The sequence below is a fragment of the Ambystoma mexicanum genome, chromosome 2q (genome assembly GCF_040938575.1).
Source record: "Ambystoma mexicanum isolate Mex_15411 chromosome 2q, UKY_AmexF1_1, whole genome shotgun sequence".
Lineage (NCBI taxonomy): Eukaryota > Metazoa > Chordata > Amphibia > Caudata > Ambystomatidae > Ambystoma > Ambystoma mexicanum.
The window spans coordinates 1,192,654,835-1,192,680,311 of record NC_090924.1 but is presented as its reverse complement, the minus strand read 5'-3'; the positions used below and the strand labels follow the sequence as shown (position 1 = coordinate 1,192,680,311).

Below are 25,477 nucleotides of genomic sequence, written 5' to 3'. Positions count from 1 at the left end.
CGGTCCTGCATCTCGAGTGGTATCTGCCATGGTTTTGAGTCACATTGATTATTGCAATGCCCTCTACCTGGCCCAACCTGTTGGATTTCTTCATTGGCTACAGCTTTTACAGAACCTAGCTGCCCATAATGCTACCTCCATGTCATGATTCCTGCCCCTCGTGTCCCCAGCCCTCCAAGATGTCAGGCTGGAGCCAGGCCACGATCACCTACATGGCCCTCAAGGGACTCTTCATCCCTCCAAAGACCCACTTGGAGTCAGACTTGGTGCTTGTGGCACCAGACTCACTCACCCTGATAGGATAACATTGGGGATTGGACTTGTAGTGCATTGATGGGGACAAGATGGATGCCCCCACATATTTCGGTTCCCAGAACTGCATGTGCAGTCTAGTCTTTTGGGTGTGGTTCAGCCCAGAGCCAGAGACACCTGGGATACCCAGAGACTATTTAAGCCATGCCCAGGCTGAGAAACATGCTTTGTGTTTTCTGCACCTGCAGCATGACACTCACCATGTTTGGATCGGTCTCCAGTAGACCTGCATCTTTCTTCTGCGCTCAGCTCCTGCAAGAACAAGAACACCGTTAGGAACAGCTTTACCTTGCAGCGCTTCTGCCCATCATTCATCGCTTCTTCTGTTCTGCGGGCATCTTCAGCGGTGTCATTCCCATCTCGGCACGCCGATTTCTAAGGAAAAGGGAAAATAACAGAAAAAAAGGCATTATTAAGCATTCAGCAAATCTTCATTTATTTTTAAAGACTGTACGAGCTTCAAACGCTTACCTGAATCCACGCCGCTCTGGGGGAACTCTGTCTCGGGAACTTCTCATCCATCTGCAAGAGGGAAAAGACACTCCAGGTTAGCGTGGAAACATCTAGAGGCGCCGCGTACCGTGCTTACTCATTGCATTTCTTCTTCATAACCGGCATCCACGCTGAAAACGTTGCGGCACCTAAAAGACACCGACGAAGAACTCAGTTCAATACAAATACAAAAAGGTTGCATCGCGCATCGCGCTCTCACTCACCTTCAGCGCTACTCATTTCAGCAGCACGTTGCCATCCCCGGACGCCAGCCATCATCTAAGGAAGGAAAGGAACGAAGTTAGAGAACTGTTCAAAAGACTCGTTATACTTACCTGTCGGACTCTTGCCAGTGAAGTAACTAGGCAGCAATGAGCCTGCATCAATTAACGCGCCCCTGCGTTGAAAGCAGGACGGAGAGCACACTTTCCAAGAAAACAAGGTGAGCTGTGGATCAAAGAGAAGGGTTGGACCCCGGGGAAGAAGGGGTTCAAGCACACAGAGACAATAAGGAGTTAAAGTCTACCAATCCTGTGTTTCAGGCCCAGTCTCCAGTTGAGTAGACTCTAAGAAAGGGTTTGAAGTCGTAAGAGGTCAGAACAGGCTGAGTGACGTCCCCGTGGATACCAGGTGAGGGTTACAGAACACAAAGCCTCACATCAAAATCCACGTGGGTGTCATGGAAACGTCAGAAACCGACCAGTTAGCCCACATGTTGGGGCAGCTATGTTCCGAAGTACGTGCAGCCAGGACGGAGACCAACACCCTGAGGAGAGAGCTGATAGTAGCCAAAGAACACACTGATGATTTAAGCCGGCAACTTCTCCAGTCACAAGCAGGGCATGCACTATTGCCAGGAAGCATGCCCTCGATGCCAGCACCATCAGCCAATCCCGTTCAGATAACCCTTCCTGGGGCAGTTCCCTTGGCCCTGCTCAAACGATTTACGGGGGATCCCAAGAGGTTTGCGACATTCATGAACCATTGCTGCCTGAACTTCCTTTGTAGACCAGGGGCCTTTCCGAATGACCAATCACAGGTCGCTTTTGTGCTATCCTACCTGAGTGGTAGCGCCGCGGACTGGTCTGTACCCTTTATGGACCAAGACAATCCTTTGCTGCATGACTTCAGGGGCTTTCAGCAGGAGATGGAAAAGCAGTTCGCCCGTCGTACTCATGGGCAGGCATTAGACAACAAACTTCTGTCCCTACGCCAAGGGAATCAAGACCTATTAACATGCATAGCCGCGTTCAATAGACTCGTAGTTGATGCAGAATGGCCAGTGGGGATGAGAACCACGTTATTTCATCAGGGGTTGCGGGGGGAGCTCAAGGATGTTCTCGCACAAGTAGTGAACCCCCCAAAAGACTGCTCAGAATTCATTGACCTTGTTGTTCAAATGGATCATATGTTGCAGGACCGAAGAGCAGATCGAACCAGACCGGACCCTCGCCCTATGTATGTGCGTTCAAAGGACAATATTGCCTGCTTAACGGAAGGTTCAGGAGAACCAATGCATATCGGGGGGTCAGATCCCCCTTGACTAAAGTGGAAAGGGATAAAAGGAGACAGCAGCAGTTATGTCTTTACTGTGGAAGGTCAGGTCATTTCCTTAGAGTGCCCTGTGAAGCCACCAAGGAGGACGGTAGGGGCCACGGACAAGGAAGATACCATCAATGAATCGGAAAACTCCCCAGCACGGCAAGTGTAGGGGTCCACTTGTCGAGCGAAGAAAGTGAATTACAGACCTCCCATTCTGTGGTTTTGATCAATCACCAACAACCGTCTCGGATGCACGCAGTAAGAGCATACATTGACAGTGGAGCCGTTGGGAATTATATCGACCAGGATCTTGCGGCAAAGATGGGGCTTCCGTTACGCCCTAAATCAACCACTGACACTGTTACCACTGTCGACGGCACGGAAATAGCTTCTGGTCCAGTATCCCAATGCACTGCAGCTTTAACCCTTCTGTGCCAGGGTGGACACCAAGAATCTATCGTTTTCAACCTCATTAAGGCACCACAGTTCCGGTTGATTTTGGGAATGCCATGGTTAGTAGCTCACAATCCTCGAATCGATTGGCGAGCAAAAGAATTGGCCTTTCCCGAGACTTGCGGCCACACATGTTATCGCCAAGAGAAACAAACAATAGACACCAGAACCTCCACGCTTGCGACTGTGGCAATCGGCACCCTACCAAGTGAATACCAGGACTTTCAAGATGTCTTTCAGAAAGAACAGGCTAATACCCTGCCACCGCATAGACCATACGATTGCCAAATCGACCTGATACCCGGTGCACAAATCCCTTGTGGGCGAATTTACGCACTCACGGAACTAGAAAACCAGCACCTGAAGGACTATCGTGACCAATACCTGGCTAACGGGTTCATCCGTCCCTCGAAGTCTCCAGCAGCCAGTCCTCTATTCTTTGTACCGAAAAAGGAGGGAGACTTGAGAACGTGCATCGACTATCACGCACTGAACCAGATCACCGTAAAAAAACGCTACCCCCTGCCACTGATCCCTGAATTGCTTGATCAAGTCAAAGATGCCCAAATCTACACAAAACTAGACCTGAGGGGGGCATATCACCTTGTTCGCATAAAACAGGGGGATGAATGGAAAACCGCTTTTCGTACCAAATACGGCTTGTACGAATATCAAGTAATGCCCTTTGGCCTTTGCAACGCGCCTGCAGCATTTCAATACTTCATGAACGATGTCCTACGGAAATTGATTGATGTCTGTGCTCTAGTATACCGACGATATTCTAGTATATTCCACATCAAAGCAGGACCACGTTAAACAAGTCTTATCCCTATTGGAGAAACTCTGTCAACACCAGCTCTACGCCAAGCTCGAAAAGTGCTCATTCCACGTCTCTGAGGTGGAATTCCTGGGCTTTATTCTCAGCCTGAATGGAATCCGAATGGATGTACACAAGGTAGATGCTATCCTGAACTGGCCATCCCCAAATTCATTCAAGGGGGTTCAAAGTATGCTGGGTTTTGCAAACTTCTACCACCGGTTCATCCCAGGATTTTCGCAAATCGTGCATCCCATCACGTCATTGCTAAGGAAAAGCAACAAAAAGTTCCAGTGGACAACAGAAGCCGAGGAAGCTTTCCAGTAACTCAAAGCAAGATTCACATACCCAATCTTACGCCACCCTCGCCCTGATCTTCCATACCTGGTGGAAACAGACGCCTCAAGCATGGCTATGGGAGCCGTCCTCTCACAAAAGGACCCCGAAACGGGCCAGTTACACCCTGTTGCCTTCTGGTTGTGTAAATTCACACCCCCTGAACTCAATTACGCTATCACAGACAAAGAACTCCTGGCCATTAAGTCAGCCTTTAAGGCATGGCAGCACTACCTCTTGGGCGCCAGACACACAATCACCGCAATAACTGACCACCGGAACCTCCAGTACCTAAAAACGGCAAAGGCAAAATCCTCACGACAACCACATTGGGCTCTTTTTTTGCTGAATATGACTACGTGATTACATTTCGACCAGGGGTGAAAAACGGGAAGGCCGATGCCCTTTCCCGTATGGGGGTGGAAGAGCAAGGGTATCAGACCACTGACCAATAGCAATCATCCCGAGTGACAAGCTCCTAGGAATCACAGCAACCATAACTCAGAAATAATTACAGGAAGAAATCCAAAACCTGATGAGTCCCGAGCAATTACAAGCGTGGACTGCACATGGAGAACATTACATGATAAAAGATCAGTTGCCCTACTTCAGGAATCGTTTATTCTTACCAAACCAAGAACTACTAAAACAAGTCATGTCTGGTTATCATGATTCCTTGATCGAGGGCCACCCCGGAATCGCTAAAACCCTAGCCAAGGTAAAACGAAATTATTGGTGGCCCATGTGGTGTAAAGACATTATCCAATTCATCCTATCTTGTGGAGTGTGTTCTCAAAACAAGTCATCCAAGCAGAAACCGGCTGGGCTATTACAATCATTGGAAATCCCACCAGCACCCTGGCACACGTTGTCCCTCGATTGTATTACTGACTTACTACCCAGTCAAGGGTTTAAAACTATTCTTGTGGTCGTGGACCTATTTTCAAAAATGGCACATTTCATTCCTCTTATTGGGCTCCCAAATGCTCCCACTCTGGCAAAGATATTTCTTGAAGGCATCGTATGGCTCCATGGCTTTCCTTCAGTTTTAGTCTCAGACCGAGGTACTCAATTTGTATCTAACTTCTGCAGAAAATGCTGCTCTATGGCCCAGATCGACATCCGGCTATCCACCAGTCACCATCCCCAAACGGATGGTCAAACTGAGAGGTCAAATCAGACGCTGGAGCAGTATCTGCGTTGCATGTTACACCAAGCTGAAGGAAGCTGGGTCGACCTATTATGGATAGCTGAATATGCTTATAATAATTCCCTACACACCAGCACTGGGCAGACACCCTTTTATACCATGTATGGCAGGCACCCACGTACTTCTGAGTTGGACGTTCCTACAGCCCTGGAAATGCCAGCAGTCAAAACCTTGCACACAACCATTTCTCAAACCTTTAAAAGGGCATCTGAACACCTACTTCAAGCTAAGAATCGCCAAAAGAAGTTTGCTGATCAACAGCGAGCAAAGGCCCCCAACTACCAAGTGGGAGAAAAAGTCTGGCTGGCGTCTGTACACGTGTCCATTAAAGGAACCCGAACTTTCCATCCAAGATACCTGGGTCCATTCACCATAACCTCCGTGATAAATCCTGTGGCGGTCAGACTCGCTTTGCCATCAAATATGCAGATTCATCCTGTGTTCCACGTGTCTCTCCTTAAACCTGTTCAACCTGGGTCCCGGGTAGCAACGCCACCGCAGCCAGTAGTAGTCGCCGGGGAGCCAGAATTCGAAGTCAAGGACATCCTGGATTCAAAGTACGTCAGATCCAAATTATACTACTTAGTAGACTGGAAGGGGTATGGTCCACAAGGCAGGACATGGGAGCCTTGTGAGTACATCCATGCACCTTGCTTGCTTAGACGATTTCATCAAAACCATCCAAACAAACCAGGACCAGACAGAAGAGCCACCTTGAGAGGGGCCTTGGGGGGAGTGCTGTCATGATTCCTGCCCCTCATGTCCCCAGCCCTCCAAGATGTCAGGCTGGAGCCAGGCCACGATCACCTACATGGCGCTCAAGGGCCTCTCCATCCCTCCAAATACCCACTTGGAGTCAGACTTGGCGCTTGTGGCACCAGACTCACTCACTCCCATAGGATAACATTGGGGATTGGACTTGTAGTGCATTGATGGGGACAAGATGGATGCCCCCACATATTTTGGTTCCCAGAACTGCATGTGCAGTCTAGTCTTTTGGGTGTGGTTCAGCCCAGAGACACCTGGGATACCCAGAGACTATTTAAGCCACGCCCAGGCTGAGAAACATGCTTTGTGTTTTCTGTACCTGCAGCATGACACTCACCTTGTTCGGATCGGTCTCCAGTAGACCTGCATCTTTCTTCTGCGCTCAGCTCCTTCAAGAACAAGAACACCGTTAGGAACAGCCTTACCTTGCAGCGCTTCTGCCCATCATTCATCGCTTCTTCTGTTCTGCGGGCATCTTCGGCGGTGTCATTCCCATCCCGGCACGCCGCTTCCTAAGGAAAATAGAAAAGGACAGAAAAAAGGCATTGGTAAGCATTCAGCAAATCTTCGCTTATTTTTAAAGACTGTACGAGCTTCAAACACTTACCTGAATCCCAGCCGTTCTTGGGGAACTCTGTCTCCGGAACTTCTCATCCATCTGCAAGAGGGAAAAGATATTCCAGGTTAGCGTGGAAACATCTAGAGGCGCTGCATACCGCGCTTACTCATCGCATTTCTTCTTCATAACCGCCATCCACGCTGAAAACGTTGCGGCACCTAAAAGACACAGAAAAATAAATCAGTTCAATACAAATACGAAAGGGTCGCATCGCGCATCGCGCTCTCACTCACCTTCAGCACTACTCATCTCAGCAGCACGTTGCCATCCCCGGACGCCGGCCATCATCTAAGGAAGGAAAAGAACGAAGTTAGAGAACTGTTCAAAAGACTCATTATACTTACCTGTTGGATTCTTGCCAGTGAAGTAACTAGGCAGCAATGAGCCCGCATCAATCAACGTGCCCCTGCGCTGAAAGCAGGACAGAGAGCACACTTTCCAAGAAAACAAGGTGAGCTGTGGATCAAAGGGAAGGGTTGGACCCCGGGCAAGAAGGGGTTCAAGCACACAGAGACAATAAGGAGTTAAACTCTACCAATCCTGTGTTTCAGGCCCAGTCTCCAGTCGAGTGGACTCCAGGGAAGGGTTCGAGGTCGTAATAGGTCAGAACAGGCTGAGTGATGTCCCCGTGGATACCAGGTGAGCGTTACACTGCACCCCCTATGGAGCCCACATCAGCCCAGTACTTCGAGCTCTCCACTGGCTTCCCGTCACGGAGAGGGTCACATTTAAGTCACTTTGCTTGGTGCATCATGCCTAATTCCTTCAAGGTACTGGCTATTTGCAGGATAAGTTCCAGTCCTATGTCCCCCAATGTACTTTGCGTTCCGCTACATCCCATCTTGTTGTGGTACCCAGGTTCTGCCTGTCTATGATGGGTGGTCGAGCCTTTTCTGTGGCAGCTAGCAAACTATGGAGCACACTTTCCTTCTGCCCTAAAACAGTTCGAGAATCATCTTCCTGTCTGTCAGCTTCTGAAAACACTACTCTTCTAGCTCTGAGCTAGGTAGATGTTAAAATTCCCAAGTAAGAGAAATTTGGGGGAGGAAGTCAGGAGATAGGTGGAGAGGTCAACCCATTCAGATAGGAAAAGGATGTGAGGTCCAGGGGGCCTGTATATAGTGGCGAGAGTGAGGGAGAGTGTAGGAGAGATATCAAACTCACAGACAAGGCATTCAAAGGAAGAGTAAGGTTCAGCGGGAATGATGGTGGCAGAGACCCATTCAGGGAAAAATCAGGGCCACTCTGCCCCCAGACCGGGTGGGCCTGGGATTGGAACAGAGCTTGTAGCAATTGGGGAGAAGAGTGCCAAAAGCAGTGACAGAGCTTGCCTTGAAGCACGTCTCAGTGAGAGCCAAGATGTCAAAGGGCCTCATTACGAGTTGGGTGCAAAGGGATTACCGGCACCGGTAAGGACACCGGTGCCGGTAATCCCTTTGCACCCTATTCCGAGTTCCCTTAGTGGGTCCCTCCCTTAATGCCTGGTCTGACCAGGCGTTATGGACGGGACCCGTTAAGGGACTTCAGAGCTAATAACGGTACCACAAATTGTGGTACCGTTTTTAGCTACTTCCCCATTCCCATTGAGCCCTGTGGGGCTGAAATTGGAATGGGGAATGGTTTTTTCAATGGGGACTTACCGGTCCCTCCAAGATCGGAATGGACCGGTAAGTCCCCATTGAACCAGGTCGGACTCGGTACCGGTATGGGAGGTAGTCATGGCGCAAAAAGCACCATGATTACCTCCATACTCGGAATGAGGCCCAAGGTCTTCATGGAGGTGACAGATGTCAGTGGAGTGTTTGACAGCATAGCGTGAATTGAGAGTAGCTAACTGAATCTTATTGCCCCCTTGAAAGTCTAACCTCCAGGAGTACAGAGGTTTGGTACAGCCCTCAGAGGGGGTACAGAGGGTGGTTCAGAGGGAAGGCAGAGGGAGGAGTGTCAGGAGAGTGTAGGATGTTAATGAGAGAAGGGAGATGCCTATCAAAAAGGAGGAGATTGTTCTGAGGGTACTGGGCCATGATAGTGCCATTCTGATTGCATCAATGTTAACCCTGGGGGATTGGAAGTGAGCCAAGACCACTTTCCATATGGTGCCACCATTAATGGGTGAAGAAGAGAAAGGGGAGAGGACAGAAACCATATGGGGAAACCATAGGTCAGGAGGAGGAATGACAAAGTGGATGTCAATGATAGTCTGCCTGGAGTATGCGTTGACATAGGTTTCTGCAATGGGCAGGCCGGGGTTGGAGGCCAGAGACCCTTCTTAAACTTTTTCATTCCAGTCTTCAAGAGAGAGGGGGTAGGTGATAAAGTTGCAGTTAGAGTAGATGGGGAAATGAAGAGAACCATAGGAGGAAGGGGCAGCAAGGTAACAAGGGAAGAGAGGGGGACAGAGAACTGCAAAATGCACGTACAAACTCACCGGGCGGCCTAGAAACACTTACAGGCATGGAGATTTAGGGGCACAACATCACACTAAAGAGCAACTAGATTCAAAATTCCAGCAGCATAAGGAAATGTGGTTTTAGTTTTAAAAGCAGAATAAGGAACATCTAGATTCAATATTGCAGCAGCGCAGTGAAATGCGTTATTTGAGCAGAAACACATTAGTGACGGTGATCCTGTAGAGCAACAGCAATTAGGTTGTTCAAAGCGCTATTCAGAGGACTCCGCAGGGCGACCCTGGCTCAGTCAATACAGGACAGTCTGGAAAAATAGAGGGATGGAGGGCAGACCAACAAAGACCCGAGAATAAATTCTGTTTGTCCAGTAGCTGCAAGAAGGTTTCTAGGGAGTTAAATGTTTCTGGTACAGTTCAAGTTAGAAGAAGAAAGGCTGCATGTCACAGGATGAACAGGGTGTAGTGAAAGGGGCTGACAGCACACTGAAACTCTAATGGCAAGAAGGTGGGAGCAGGTTGGCACCGTGAGCGAATGTGGCAAGAGGAGGTGAGGGGCCAGACCCAGCCCCGGCATTGGATACAAGTGTGCAGACCATCAGGAGTAGAGAGCACAAACGTCTTAGCTTAAAGAAAACGGACAGATCACACAAGCAGAGAACTCTGGTGAGGCAAGCGGTATGGTGGCCACCGCCAGACAGGCCAGACAGGGGTCTTAGTTGTGGGCCTTGGGTAGGGGGCCGGCGTTCACCTGCCGGCTACCTGGATTGGTTTTTATGGTACAAGTTGCAGCCAATCACTGTGGCGGCAGGTGAAATGCACAAGGAATTTTGCATTAACCAAGATCACATCGTATATCCCAATCAACTGGTTGTGAATGCCTAGTAAGGTGTAAATATTGGTCAATCTTGCATTAATTGGCTATAACTTTAAAAGGCTCATGTTGATTTTGTTTTTTAATATTTTTAATTTTACCATTTTGCACTTTAAATGGCTGATGTTTCATTAAAAAAAAAACATGTAATAGACATTCACACCTGTATTTTTTGTGTTCTAAAGGTTGGCCCACAACATGGTATTGGGACCATCCTTAGGGTATGTTCATCGTCACAACTCATCTGATCTCAAGGAGTGAGCTCTCTCCATTATCACATCTGCCAGGCTCATAATCAAAAGCTCATAACCATAAATCAGAAACAATAATTAGTGTCCCATGATGGTACATGTAGCTATATTTTTACCTGTGGTACACCCGGACATTATTTTTGCACTGGGAGAAAACAGCTTATTTGTAATTATTACGAAGCATTGTTGCCTAAATCAGTTTTTGCTGTTGATTCTTAACGAATAAAATATCAGGCAGAGTGCCAGCACTGGGAATAGAGAACAACATGTTTCTATATTTAACATCTCATGCTATTGGGCTTTTAATGGTACATAAGGCGCTATATAAATGCATAGTAACATAACATAACTAGACAAATAAACATGTTTTCTTGTTATGCTGATCCTCTTCTCACATTCTTGTTCTATTTCTACTATGAGCTGACCTCCACACTCCACAGTGCTTCTAAGAGAAGGAATATTCTTTTAGTGTGGGCAACTGGCCACCATCACCACACAGGATTTCCGCAGGGGAAAATAAGAAGGTGTCTGGTAATGGAGAATGTTTTTTGTTTAGCGCATCATCCACGCCCCAAATCACTTACATATATTTGTAGGTCACTGATTTCTTTTATTGGAGGGCATCTGGCAAGGGTTTTTCGAAGGCTTTAATTATTAAAATGAAGCTTGGAATTCCATCCCAAAAAGTGTAAGCTGCTAATTAGATCCCCCTTTCATAAGATCCATGCTAAAATCATAGTGTAGACCTGTGTCCTTATGAATCAGTCTCCTGATTTGCAGTGCCTTTTCTCCAGTGGTCCAAAGCAGGTCCAGAGGGCATAAGTTCCCATTTGACAGCTGGCTTGACAGCCAAGTAACTTCAGCACAGAGGCAGAATTTAATATCTACACCTCGGTTCCAAAACTAAATAGTCACTTTTAATCTTTAAACATAAAGCCATATCTGAGTTTAGGGTATGGCAGGCATGATTCACATAACTATAAGAAGCCACATCATATTGATATCGTACATGAGTCATCACTGTCAACCCGGGGTAGCTGTGGAATGATTGTGTGTATTGTGGTCAGACAATTTAGCCCTGCCACTTGTAGGGCAAGAGATTGAATGGCTAGGATTCTACTTGTTATACTTTTTGAGGTCTGGTAACAACTCTCTCCAACAGGGCACACTCATTCCAAATAGACTAGCCTCACAGGAGGGTGTTGCATTTTGATGCTATTGACAAGGGAAGGGGTGGAGTTAGTGTAGACAAAGTGATCTCATAATAATTGGAGCAAGATTCTACTATCTTGTTTCTCTTTACATCTCTCTTCCTACCTGTCCCCTCCACTTCATTTAGCACAGATCACTTTGGCTGTGATGCCAGAAGGCAAAGAAGACTTGTCCCAAGGAAATGGAGTGGATCCCTTAAGGCAGGATTCCTTTTGTCCAATCACCTGTGGGCTTTTGACTATAAAAGAGTAGGCGGTGGACCAAGATGCTATTAGCACCTTGGTCCATGCCGGTAAAATACCGGCGCCGCCTTGGAGGAAAGGGGAATTACAGCCCTATTCCAAGGTTGGCGGGGCAGTAATTCCCCCTTCCCCCATTGCCCTTCCCCATTCCCATTTTTGCCCCATAGGGCATAATGGGAATGGGGAAGGTGCTAATTACGGTACCGCAAATTGCGGTACCGTAATTAGCACCCTGGTCCCTTTGCGGGTTAGTTGGCTAAAAAGCAGGCGTTAAAGTACCAACCCACAAAGGGACCTCATAATCAGGTGGTAAGGGTTAACGGTCACCGGTACCATTACCGGTGACCGTTAACCCTTACCTCCTTCCGTGTAATGAGGACCGGAGTCTCCCACTCCTTCTTTGATTCATTCCTGAACAAACACCTGAGGAAGAAATCATTGAAACTCTGTTGAAAGTAGACTTTCCAGAGCCCACAGGAGCTGAATACTCAGTGTCCAAGGCAGATGCAAACTCTGCTACCTAACCATCCCCATGGAACATGGGGCTGTTCTACTACTGGAACAAGACCTGCCTCTCTGCCATACACATTAGTACCCAGGACCTCATGGTGCTCAGTGAAACCGCAGGTGTGTGCCCACCTCCCCCATGTTGGGAGTGAGGAAAAAGGAATAGTCTTATCCGTGAGAATTTAGACTGGGATTCACAGAGTTCTGAGAGCCACGACAGGCAGGATTCCTGTTTATCACCACTGGAAGCTGATTGCCGCTCTTGAACCAAAGGACCCACAAGTGCTGCCTTTGGCACTCAACCGAACCCTTTGAACCAGCATGCTTACAACTTCAGGCCACCTAAATGCTGCCTTGCGGAGCCTGTCCCCTGCTTGGCTCAAATCAACTGTTCATCGCGGACCTCACCTCAAACCCCTGAAATGTCACTTGCTGACCCTAGAGAGCAGTTACCAAATGACCCGAACTGGCTCAACATTGAACAGCTGCTTCATTAAACCACACAGAAGAACATCAGGATCACAGCTTTGAACCATCACCCTACCTTGACTCTAACTGCTGCAGCATCACTTGCCAGCCTTACTCAGTAGTTACAGCACTTCTTGAACTGGCTTAACTTCAAACCGATCATGGTGAACACTCGGACCTGCATCGCCCAAACTCCACGTTTGAATGACTCTGACCCACTACATTCAATCAGACTCGGTGCCAGATCACTGCTTGAATAATTATGACTTGCCACACCTGAACTTGGTTTGATCCGTATGCATAACATCTCGAAGCCTAGTTCCACACAGATGAACCACTCAAGAACAGCGACAAAGTTCTATTGACCTATAATCCCCGCCCCCCGTCCATGTTTGTGTCTAAGAGACAGTTTAGGTCATTTGTAAACCATTTTGACAGAAATAAACATATAATGTTTACATTTGTTTTATATTTCGCTGTTATTGCAGAATTTATTAAAGTATATGTTTAATATAGAACCTTGATTGGACATTCCCTTTATTTTGGACTGTTAACTTTGCTGTTTGGGTTGCTACTGGATCACACTCATGGCCCTCTTGGAGGTGGATGCTTCCTTTGGCCCACATTACCAAAAGTTGCAAAGGAGGTATATACCTTAACTATGCCTGTTTTACCTTTATGCCTGGGTTTGCTCCTGTTTTGTAGAATAGTTAGGGCTGGGTAAGTAAGAGCAATTTTGTCATTTTCTTTTCATTTAATGAGTAACTCAATCATGTTGAAACCTGAACCCTGACATTTAGCAGCAAGGTTTCTATCAACATTTTCCAAACAACTTCCTCTGATTTTCTTTTGGGAAGAGATGGAGCAAAGTGTTATTGCCAAATACAGTGTTAAATATACTAGTTGATAAGGTCTAGTCAAATCACATCTCTCCCCATAGTTGCCTACACTGAGACTACTCATCTATTAACTAGTATTGATCCTCCTTTATCATTCTCCATTTTTTAAAACTGTCTATGTGTGTCGATGAGGACAAAATATGTAATTGTTCACAAACCAATGTTAGTGCAATTGTGAACAATCAGTGGTTTAATCAACCATTGTCCCCCTTAATATTTTAATTTAGTGTACCTTCCACTTTAGGTGATCATTTTGTAATGTAGTGTATACAAAGATAAACATGTTTTCATGTAAATATGACCACCATAATACATGTACACTGATTATAGAGCTCTTTTTACAACATTGTGTCCCTTCAAAATGTAGAACTTGTACCGGAAAGATTATGAAGAAGGAATCAAAGGAAGGGCATCAGCAGATTTAGATCTCACACCATCATTCCTGCATGCAAAGCATGTAACCAACTTGATGAATGAGGTAAGGGCCTTGATGTCCTGTAAACTAATGTTATCACTATAAAAAAAAACTTAAAATGGTCATACATTGGTTAATTATTTAATTGCATAGTCAGTTTGTATTGACATATGTGTATGCATACATAATACGTTTTAATGGCAAGCAAATATATATTTACTGCTATCTGGCCAACCCATGAAGTTTAATACTGAATGTTTTGGTATGTGGGAGTACTTTATGAAACTATTACTCATGGTTTTCTGTGAACAATAGCAGGTCACCAAAGCTGCCATAATTAGTTTGGAGATTTTAGGCTCCCAGAGACCACAGTCAAATCCCTATGTGTACCAATATTCACAGGTAGAGGTTGTTGTAACACAGCATAAATGCAAGTATCAGACAGGACAGTGATCCTCATTTTGAGTATGGTGGTGTAGGAAAAAATATGGCGCTTATTGAATTTCACCCACTTTAACTGCATCATCATATTGTGAGTTTGAAGAACCATGGTGGGAAAAACATGTTTGTAGATCTTTCCACTTTGCCTCCAAAAAATGGAGGAATTTCAACCGATTAAATTACTACTGTTATAAAGTCTTACAATCCCAATAAAGTGCTATGTGCTCTGTAATGGCGAATAAAATTACCTCGGCATATGGAAGATTTACCTTCAGTTCTCAGGCAGTAATATGGATGTAGCAGTAATCAAACATGACAGGGTTACCGCTGATAATGCTGCCATAATCATAATGAGGTCCTTATTTTTAGCAGGGTGACTGTGGTGTTATCCAAGATGAAAATAAAGAGAACGTGTAAAATGTTTAATTGGATTGGTGTTCAATCTAAAAGAAATCCTTATGCAGATGGTATAAGGATATGCATTGTTTCATGAAGCCAGCTGAACATGTGTATTACTAGGCATATTTATTTATTTATTATTTCATTTATTTTTATCTTTGGCAAACATATTGCATACTTTAACTAAGCCCAGGTGAGCGTATTCAAGTAAATTCTGAACTACACGCCTATGTGCTGCTTAAATGAGTCAAACATTTCCGGAATTACTTTATGTCTCATGAAAAGTAGTTTATGGCTGGTTCCAGCTACAAATCATTAAATAGAAAACATTAAATAGGGCATGCATGCATGATTCAAATTTTGAAAACTTGTATACATGAAGGTGGTGGTTCCTAGAGCACATGACTGAGAGGTACATTCAGATTTAGAGAAATAAAATTGTACATATTTGAGAGATAGGTAGACAATTGAAAAAGGATGTAGGTGAGGCAAAGTTGAATAATTAACATTGAATTAAGTTGAGGGATTTGAAGACAAGGAAATAGTCCTTAGCTGAGGGAAATGAAGACATTTAAAGAAAAATGTATTCAGTAGATATGGATGCAGAAACTTAAAATAGTATAGGCAATATGTTTGTGGTTCATAAAGAAGAGGATCCCAGAGACCAACTTGCATAACATTTCCTATCAGTGACTAGGCAGTCACTGACTATAGCGTGAAGAGAAAATCTATGTTCTAGACAATGGCCAGAGACTGTAACTATTGTCAAACATTTTATTAACAAGGGCTAAACAAAATATACATTTAGTAGATGGTATTTCCAAAACCCAACACTAAGCAGAAAGGATTTCTTTTGGATAGTTTGGAGGCAGGCGGTTGAATTCTGTGGTTGCACCTGAATGTGCTTAACTTTAATGATAAACAAGGCAGCATTGTAGTTGCACAGAAGCATTTTAGAATTGTTATGAAGCAGGATTGTAATTAAATGTCAAATTAATGTGGCAATATTTTTGATGAATAAGACAAAATAGTAGCTATAAAATTATAGTTGTAAAAAAAATCTAATATTGTTTGAAAGTAGGATATTATAATCATTTGGTCTAAATCCAGTATGCCAACATTTTGGATGGATGAGACATAATGTTAGTTCTGAAGAAAAATAGCTAGCATTTTTACTAGCTACATTTCCTTTTTATGTCTTCATTGTTCTTTTATAAGAATGTTTTCAAAATGGCACTCTTCACGTTAGGAACACCATAGACATGCAGCAATCACACCACAGTCCGACTATCAGACATGTAAGTTCACAGATTGAACAATTGGCCTAAAGAAACACCAGTATACTTATTTTTAATTGTGTCAAGAGGATAAAGGGTAAACATACTTAATAGTATTTCTCTCATATATTAAGTTTCAGTCTAACGTATGTGATTCACACCAAATACAATGGCTAAATTGATATAAATTAGGAGATATTTAGGTGATGTAGTGAAGCTGTAAACACATGCAAGCATCAAGTCCAATTAAGAAACCCCCTCAATTAGTAGACATTTTGATTTCTTTTTTAAATAAATATCCATATTAAATTGTATGTACCACACTGCCTTGTAAGAGTACATTTGTTGGACAATAATCTTCTTTCATTTGTCCAAAAATTCAGTGCCAGAAGGTATGAAGCAAAACATCTTAATTGAAATATAACATAGTATTTAACAAACATTATTAATATTAATTGGAACATGATCATTGTGTTTTCTTGCAGGCTATCTAGAAGCACACACTTTGGAAAACACTGATTACACTTAGTGTGAAAAACAATTTGGGTTTGAGGGACAGATGTAGAATCTTATCACAAATGTCATATAAATCTGGAAACTAAATTAGTAACAAAGATATTTATGTGTAGTATTCATGTGTGACTTAAATGACTTTTGAGTTAGTTGATCATTGTTCATTTTGTATATGTATGGGACATTTCAATTGCAATCAATAAAAATATTATCATTAGTTTCTTGTTTACTTTGGTCAAGTTGCATTTAAATATCAGTGCATAGTTTGCCAAAAAAGGTTATAGATATTCAGTGACTGTAACAGACTATGAGTAATGATAGAAAATAAAAGCTAAATATTTTGTGACAAGACACAACACACGTTGTGAAGAAAGATTTTAAGAATTGTTTGGTGGAAGGAACACATTTAGTTGATATAATTCATTATGCACCCTTCCATATTGGACACAACTAAGTAGTAGTTGTGAAGATGTGTGCTGAAACTCAATTTTAGTTGTAGAAAAGTTGGGAGATTATATACAAAGGCGGCTACTTATTGTACAACATGTTTGTGACAGACAAGTCAAAATAGTTATCACGAGTATTTATCAGTAGAACAACTACTATTTATGAAGAATTTATTATTATGTTTTTATTTAAAACATGTTTAGTACACAAAGTACGTTTTACATTAACTCAAAATAGCATCTTCTCATAAAGAAATCACATAAAATAAAGAGTAATTTAAAAAAGTTGGAAAAGTATTGATACTACATTTGTTTGCATCTTCACATTTACACATCACAGCATTATTTCCATCTGCTAAGCCATTTCTACTACACAGCAAATCAACTATATGAAAGGAAATATTGTATTTGTTTAAATACCATTTAGCACATCTAATTGTGCCTGGGCCATTATCTTTTCAATATTAGCAAAGGTAGTCATCAGAAATGTAACATATTGATATTGATATTTTATTTCTATCACGCACTTACACAAGTGGTTCAGAGCGCGACAAGCCAAGGGAGGGGAACAGGGGAGAACAAAGCCACCATCTTACTAGGACCAGTGACATTGAGAACGCACAAGAGCATGGGAGAGGGGGAGGGGAAAAGTGCATGGAAGGGGGAGAAGTGGAAAGTGTGGAGCAAAGGAGAAACAGATAAATAATAATAAATGCATAAATAATAAAGGCAAGAAACAGTGGTAGTGCCAGCAATTGGCAGACAGGGTAGGTTTGATAAGTGCATGAAGAAAAAGGGGGGTGCCGTATGGGTACAGCTACAGACCCCAGTAGCTGAAGGTATTTTGTACCCAGGCCCCAGAAAGCCTTGTGGATAATGCAGAGGGTTGTGAAATTAATCCTTGCATCCACTGGGTGCCAATGGAGAGATTTCAGAGCTGGAGATATACGATCCCAGGGCTTGAGTGTTGTCATTGTAGCACTGGAAATTTGAACAGAAAATGGCAGTGCAGTGGGCGAGAGTTGCCAGGTATTGGTTGAAAAGCCAGGGCAAGAGGTTAGACCCTTGGGGAACACCACAGGTAGAGAGGAAGATAGATGATAGGACAAACCCAAGTTGGACCTGGGAGGGTCGATCAGAGAGGAAAGAGGTCAGCCATGCCAGACCCTGATCAGTGATACCCAGGCTATCTCGGAGACGGTTGAGCAGGATGGTATGGTTTACCGTTTTGAAGGCAGAAGAGTGATCAAGGAGGAGGATGGGGACAGAGGGAATGTTAGAGTCAAGGTTGGAGAGCAGATCTTCACAGATGTTCAGGAGAGCAGTGTCCGTGCTTCTGGCAGCTCTGAAGCCAGACTGGTGGTCATAGAGACAGCCAACAAAATTGGAATGAAGGTTCAGCTGAGAGATGGCCAACTTTTCCAGGAGTTTGCCTAGAAAGGGAGTGATGGAAATTGGGCGATAGTTAGCCGAACAAGAAGGATCAGCTGTGGGTTTCCTGAGAAGAGGATGCACAATGGAGTGCTTCAGAGGGGAAGGATCCTGAGGCAAAGGAGTGGTTGTAAAAATCAGCAAGGGCCAGAGTGAGGGTGTCAATATGGTCCTTGATGGTTTTAGAGGCACAGGGATTAACCTGTTTTGACAAGGCTTTCATAGATTGGACTTGTCTAGTGACCTCCTCAGGGGAGAAAAGAGTAAAGGATTGGAAGGAGGTTGGGGGGTGGCTGAAGGAGGGTCAGCAAGCACTGACAGAGAGGAGGGGCAGGGGCGGAGAGTGTGGACAGGATGTCCTGGGTTTTTGAGATAAAATGAGAGGCAAGGGCATTGCAAAGAGCCTGGGGGGCAACAGGAGGGGTAGATACTGCAACAGGATTGGCCAGCTCCTTGCAGATTTTAAAGAGTTTGGCCGATTTGTTAGATGCCACAGAGACACGAGCTTGAATGTGGACTCTCTTCTTGGTGAGGACAGAGAGTCAGTATTGCCTTTGAAGCAGACGGCAGGCCAGTTTGTCAGAGGATGAACAAGAAGCCCTCTATTTCCTCTCAGCCACCCTACACTTATGTTTAAGTGTAGCTATGTCTGAGCCATACCAGGATTTGCACTTGGATTTGGACTTCACACGGATCCTAATGACAGGGGCAAGAGCATCAAGAGTATCAGAAATTGAAGAGTAGAGCAGAGACAGGGCTGTGTCACGATGTGAGACAGCCAGAGGTGGACGGGGGGGGAGAGAAGGTGGCGGCGAAAGCCTCAACTGACACACGCTTCATGGGTTGGATGTCCGAGAAGGTAGGTGGCAGTGTTGGGATAGGCTTGGCTTATGGGGAAGAGAGTGAGAGATCAGAGTATAGGAGGGAGTGGTTGTTCCAGGAGAGAGGAGTGGTAAGAGGTATGGCGAGGGGGAAGTCAGAGGAGATCAAGTCATCGAGTGTGTGCCCTGCAGAGTGAGTCGGGCCAGAAGGGAGGATGGACAGGTAGAGGGATTTGCAGAGGTCATGGAAGAGTACAGAGGAGAAACAAGGAGAGTCTAAATGGATATTGAGGTCACCGATGAGGAGGAGTTGAGTGGTAGAGGCCAGGAGGGAGGAGGAGAGGTCCACCCACTCAGAGAGAAATTAGGTGATTTGACCAAGAGACCGGTAGATGGTAGCCACAGTATGAGAATGGGTAGGAGAGAGAGAGAGACTACAGACAAAGCATTCAAAAGAGGACTAGGTCTGAGTGGGAATGATAGAGGCAGAAATCCACTCAGGAAAGATCAGGGCTACCTCCCATCCACTGGACCAGGAGGATCTGGGTGCGGAGAGGAGGTCACTAGCCATCAGGAAGGAGAGTATCAAAGCTTGTGACAGAGCTGGCCGTGAACCATGTCTCAGTAAGACCAAGGACATCAAGGTCTAGTTCTTCAAGGAGGTGGCAGATGTCAGATGAGTGTTTGACAGCAGAGCGAGAGTGGAGAGTGGCAATATGAAGATGTTTGACAGCCTTAAAGACTTTCCGGGGAGAGGTACAGATCAGAGGTACGCCCTGCGGAGGAGAAAGAGCCCTAGGAGGGTCAGAGGAAGAGGAGAGGGAGGGCAAGGTAGTCAAGGGGGAGAGGAGGGGACAGCAGGAGATGAGAGGAAATTGATGAGGTAAGGGAAGTGTCTATCAAAGAGGAGGACATTGGCCCGAGGGCCTTGGACCATGACAGTGCCATTAAGGTAGACATAAATTATGCCAACATTAGTGACAGTTGGTAGGTCGGCATTATCCTATGCCAAAACTCTGAGGATATTATAGCAGAAGGTGAGTTTATAAAGGGACTGAAGTGAGCAATCCTTCAGCCATCATCTCCGGACAATACAGTACCAGATGTTTTAGCAATTCGCAGTCTACTCCACAAAATCTAGAATTTCGTAATTCTTCTGGCATCTCTAATTCGGGGCTTATCACATCCAATGTTGTTAGGCAATTAACTCTGAATTTCAAATGCCAACCTCTCTATTTGCTTGATGGAAATGTTTGCACATACAGTTTGACTTCACTGCTTGGTATATATTCTAATTCTCTCCCTTTGTATTATTTTAGCCTGTTTAGATCTTGCATTTCTGCAATGGTGTCTCATGTTTTCTATCTTTTCTTTTAATGACGCTTCTGAAACAAGTTCACTTAGACCAAGTTGTTCCATAAATAAAGTACATTTGTTCTTAAATGTACATAAGAATGGGTTCTGCTCTTTGTGCATGAAAAATAAACAGGTACAACTCTATGTATTCTTTATTTAGAATAGGATATTACATTCTATGGCTTTCACTGAGGGTGGAAACATTTTGTGATGGATGATATACAACACTAATTGTGTAGAAACAATCTTACAATTTGCTGTGGGCAGAACATGTATTTAGTGGCTGTAACTATATGTGCCACCTTTTTGTGACCTATTAGACAAAGTACTTGGTGTTAAGATTTGTGACAAGACAAAACTCTAGTTGTGAATAAAAGTCTTAGAATTGTCTGGAGGCAAGAGATTCCATTGAGTTACTTTAACTGAGTATGTTAACGTGGTGGATGTGAAAAACACTACTTGTGAAAATGTGTCATCACAATACTAGTTATGAATAAAATACTCAGAATTGTACGAATGCTGGACATTACATTCAGTGGGCCTCATTACGACCCTGCCGGTATGGAAAGAACGGTGGTGGTAAAAATGGTCTGATCTGGTGGGAGTAATGCCACCCACCTGGAGGCGCAAAAGGAAACACTGGCTCCGTCGTAGACGGAACCAGTGTTTTCATTGTCCCCCTCCCCATGGAGTCCTATAGGACTCCATGGGAGTGGGGACTTACAGAATTCCTCCTCCGGAATTCCTGGGTTGTAATGCCCCGGTGATTCCGGGAATCACAGAGACGGAATGGTAATATGGGTCCGGCGGTAGCCTGCTGGATTTTCAGGCACGGTTTCCGCTGGACTCGTAATGAGGCCCAATGTCTGTTACTGAGTTTGCCAATTGGATATCACAGACCACACAAAACTTTAGTTGCAATGAAAAAATCCTGATAGCGGTTTGGAGACAGGCTATACATTCAGTTATTTGAGCAGGGTATGGCCAATTTGTATGATGGATGAGACACAATGCAAAGATTTGCAATTAGTCAAAATATCAGTTTCAAAGAAAAAGGCCTAGAATTATTTGGCGACAGTGAAGACATTCAATGACTAAATATGCGATTCAAATGCCATCATCTGTTGGCTTCTAAAACTCAGGAATAGAGAATTTCAGTAGCCACCTTGTATGATACGCTCACAAGTGCCACATATTGTCAGTGGGAGGAGAAACAACCATCTTGAGTGTCAATATGTCTGGAGTGCCTACACATGGTATGGAGTAAAGGAGGCATGTGGCTGGAGGGAATATTACATTAGCTACACACCTTGTATATGCAACAAGGATGTGTTAAATTGAAGGCATGTGTGTTATATTTAGGAATGCTGCTGTGTAAGAGATGCTTGGGCATTGCAGTCTGAGGACGAGGTGTGTTTCAGTATAGTGTTTATGATGCAAAAGGGCTAACGGTACAGATTGCATTCGAGTGGTTTGAACAATGCATAGTGAAATATGACGTGCCAAAGGAAGCAAAACAATTTTGATGGTTGCATAGATTGCAAGTTACTGCAAGGCGCAATGTATCTATCAGCATATTACTTTTTGTATGATGTACATGAATCGTCTGCTCAGAGCTGGATAGCAAAGCATAGGGAATGCATCCAACTCCGGTATCTGCGCTTTGCAGAAAATTCACATGCATCTGCATACAGATGATTGAGTGGATTTACACTCATGCACCATAACAATCAAGGTTGCATTGAAAAGCCAAATGTAGGTAAGTGTTCCTTTCCATGCAATATGTGTATTTTTAAAAATGTACTCCAAAGTGTAGAGGAACAGGATGCGGTAAGAAGTGAAAAGTATTTAACATAGAATGCAGATAGAAGAGAATCATCAGCAACATCGAGCAGATCTGTGTCAGTGGAATGAAAAGGATGACAACCAGATTAATATAAGGGCAGGTGTAAGAAGTGAGTAAGAACATTAGACACTTGGATGTACACTATACATTCAAGAAGTTTACAGATAAAACAGAGAAGACAAATAAGATGGAATTTAGATGGTAGCAAAGGATTGAGTGAAGATGATTAGTGTGTTTAAATTTAGAAGGGATAATATCATTAGATAAAGAAATATTGCACAGAATAGTCAAATAGGAGAGAAGAGAAGGACAGATTTTAAATATCAGTGAAGAAGGCAAAGGATCAGAAAGCACAGTCATGAAGGAGCATGGTATAGATATGTGAAAACATCTGTCTTAGAGGAGGAAGGAAGGAAGTCATAGGAGGATTTCACCTCCTTCACCTTAGTCCCTCCAAAACAGAGGTATTATTTTTCTCTGTTTTGACCATGCCACTTCCATCAACCTCTATCTCTATTTCTTTGTCTTCTTCACTCCTTTAGTGAATATCTTATCTTCTGCCTGAAATTTTGGGGTGACCTATGACTTTTCAATCCCTATTCTTTTACATATCTCTACCGTCGCCGATCATGCCTCTTATTCATTTGTTCAATATCCGGAAAGCACATATTTGGCTTTCCTCTTCTGCTACTCAATTTCTAATGACTGCTCTAGTCTTCTGTCTTCTCGACTATTGCGCTACTTTCTTCTTGGTCTTCCTGCATATCAATCAGCTCCTTTTTTGCTCTGTCTATCATTCTTCTATTCTTTTGCTGTTTTGTATCTCTCCTCACAAATCTGTATATACACGTTTTCTTTTTCTTTTCTGCCTCTCAGTGACAATGACCCCAATCCCAGGTTCCTTTGTCTGCATCCGTCCACCCTGTGTTCAATCTCACTGTTGTGCTTTTTCTTTCTTAGATCCTAAACATTGAAAACAACTCCCACTTGTTTTAGGTCACCTTCACGTTTTCCTATTTTTCACTGTCATTTCAAAAAAATAATGTTTCCCTTCTTTTTAATTTCTGATTACGCATAATGTTGCCAACTGTTGGAATGCTACTTGGCACATTGGGATGGGTGAAGTGAATAATGCAATGCTATCATTGATTATTTCAACAGTCACAGCTGAGCAATACAAATTAGATGTTGCTTAGGCCAAGATAGTAGCAACAACAGTCTGTTATGTCTGTTGTGATCTACAGAGTTTTGAGAAAGCAGCAAACTCTGTTTGGTAGCACAGTGCTTCACTCATTGAGGTACTGGTATACATGCTAGAATGGAATCCGTCCACTAAGATATGGGCCAGTGATTTGGCTGGAGGATTGGATACAGCAGAGGTAGGGAGAGATGTGCTCTCAAACCTATGTAGACATACAGGCATAACCTCAAAAATGTTTATGCTGAATACCTGAATGATAAATACTGTTTCATTTCTCAGCACACGTTTTAATATTGCATTTGCCACCAGTAGATGAGAACTCTGAAGTACCCAGGAAAAAGAGAAAGAGTTACAACGTGAAAAGCTGAACTGCTGTGGCTGGTGGACATGAAATAAATATAGGTAGAAAGTAAATGCAACAAGCCTTGAGCTAAGCTCACTACCAGAGATGCCAAGAGCATTTTCTTCATCATCATCATCATCAGAAACTAGCTTGCTCATCGCATACATCACCTGACCCATCTACTCTGAATACCACTGTTGATAGTGATATGCTTGAGATGGAAAGACTGTAGGTGCACTCCTTACTCTAATGGGAATCCTTAATGTGGATGGGTCTACTTCAGGAAATGTCAGCAGACCTGCAGCAGGTCATATGGTGAATTCTTACCAGATTGACACATCTCACATGCGTAGGGATAATGATGCACTATAGTACCAGTTCAGTAAGCCGTCAATATGTCCATCAGCACTTTAGAGATGAGTATGCGCATCATGCTGTCAAATTATCGAAACGAAAGAATACAAAGGATATAGAGGCAGGGGAGCCCTCATCCATGTTATTGAAAAGTGAGTGAATGGAAAAAAATATGTTAACCTTTAACTTTCTATCGATTGTGTATCAAGCATTATGAGCAGAATTCAAAGGGACGTCTTTCAACTAATCCAAAATAATACAGTTATACCAATTTTAATATGCAACGGTATCTAGCACGCTAAAGAAATAGCATCCCAGTAACACAAATGCAAAAGTAAGTAATCGCTATGCCCCCTCCCACGCGCAATACACACCCCCAAACACATGTGCCTGCTGTTTAAGTGATTGCTCAGTGCAGTGCACTGAAATTACAAGTTTTAACTTCTTCCAACTATTTTATTTTAAAAACGAAACCATTCCGGAATGGTTTCTTTTTAAAATAAAAGTATAGGTACAGTAAAACTTAATTAAAAAAAAATGTAGAGGATCACTGCTCCCAACAGCTCATACTCACTTTGACCACTGGCACAGCCCGAGAAGGGAGTTGCAAGTGGTGGAGTGTCCGCCAATGAGAAGAGTAACCTGAAGGCGACTGGAGAATGAAGGGCCAGCCCGAGGTAGAAGAATTGACCAGCGGATTTGCTGCTGGAGTCTTATAGCAGAGCATCAGTGCTCGGAAGACATGAACCACACAAATAGGTACACAGGCAGACCGAGAGGTGGCAGAGGTCCGGGAGGAGTCGGGGAACAACTGCAGAACACGGGATAAGAGGGACCCCGAGAACACGAGAGACAGAAAGAAATATTTGTATGCATGGCAGCAGAGTAAACCAAGCAGACAGGAGACATTATTGGGAGTCTGTCACCCGCACCCATCTGAGAGCCAGAGAATAAGACAGTCAGGGACCCAAAGAAAAACACAGACAAACAAAAGGAAGCATATGCTTGGCAGGAGAGTAAACCAAGCCATTGTGACAGCGCATTGCGAGTCTGGGACCGGCACCCATATGAGAGTCAGATAATAAGAGGGTCTTGGAACCTTTAAGCAAAAGAGACATAACAGAAGAAAATATACGCTTGGCAGGGCAGTACACCAATCTGGTATAATACATCATTGCGAGTTTGGGACTCGCACCCATATGAATATCTAAGAATTCAGTAAAGTTCA

General features: G+C 44.0%; 1 protein-coding gene across 4 annotated transcripts in view; it reads left to right on the top strand.

Annotated features, from left to right (window-relative positions):
* The window catches only part of NEBL (nebulette), a 1,132,595-nt gene that overhangs the window by 762,121 nt on the left and 344,997 nt on the right, over positions 1 to 25,477 (top strand). For 2 of the 4 annotated variants that reach the window (XM_069648590.1, XM_069648591.1), the window contains exon 12: positions 13,774 to 13,884. The exons of the other annotated variants lie outside the window; for them this stretch is intronic. In XM_069648590.1, the coding sequence (XP_069504691.1) occupies positions 13,774 to 13,884 (111 nt within the window). The remainder of the gene's footprint in view (positions 1 to 13,773; positions 13,885 to 25,477) is intronic. 4 annotated transcript variants of the gene reach the window in all.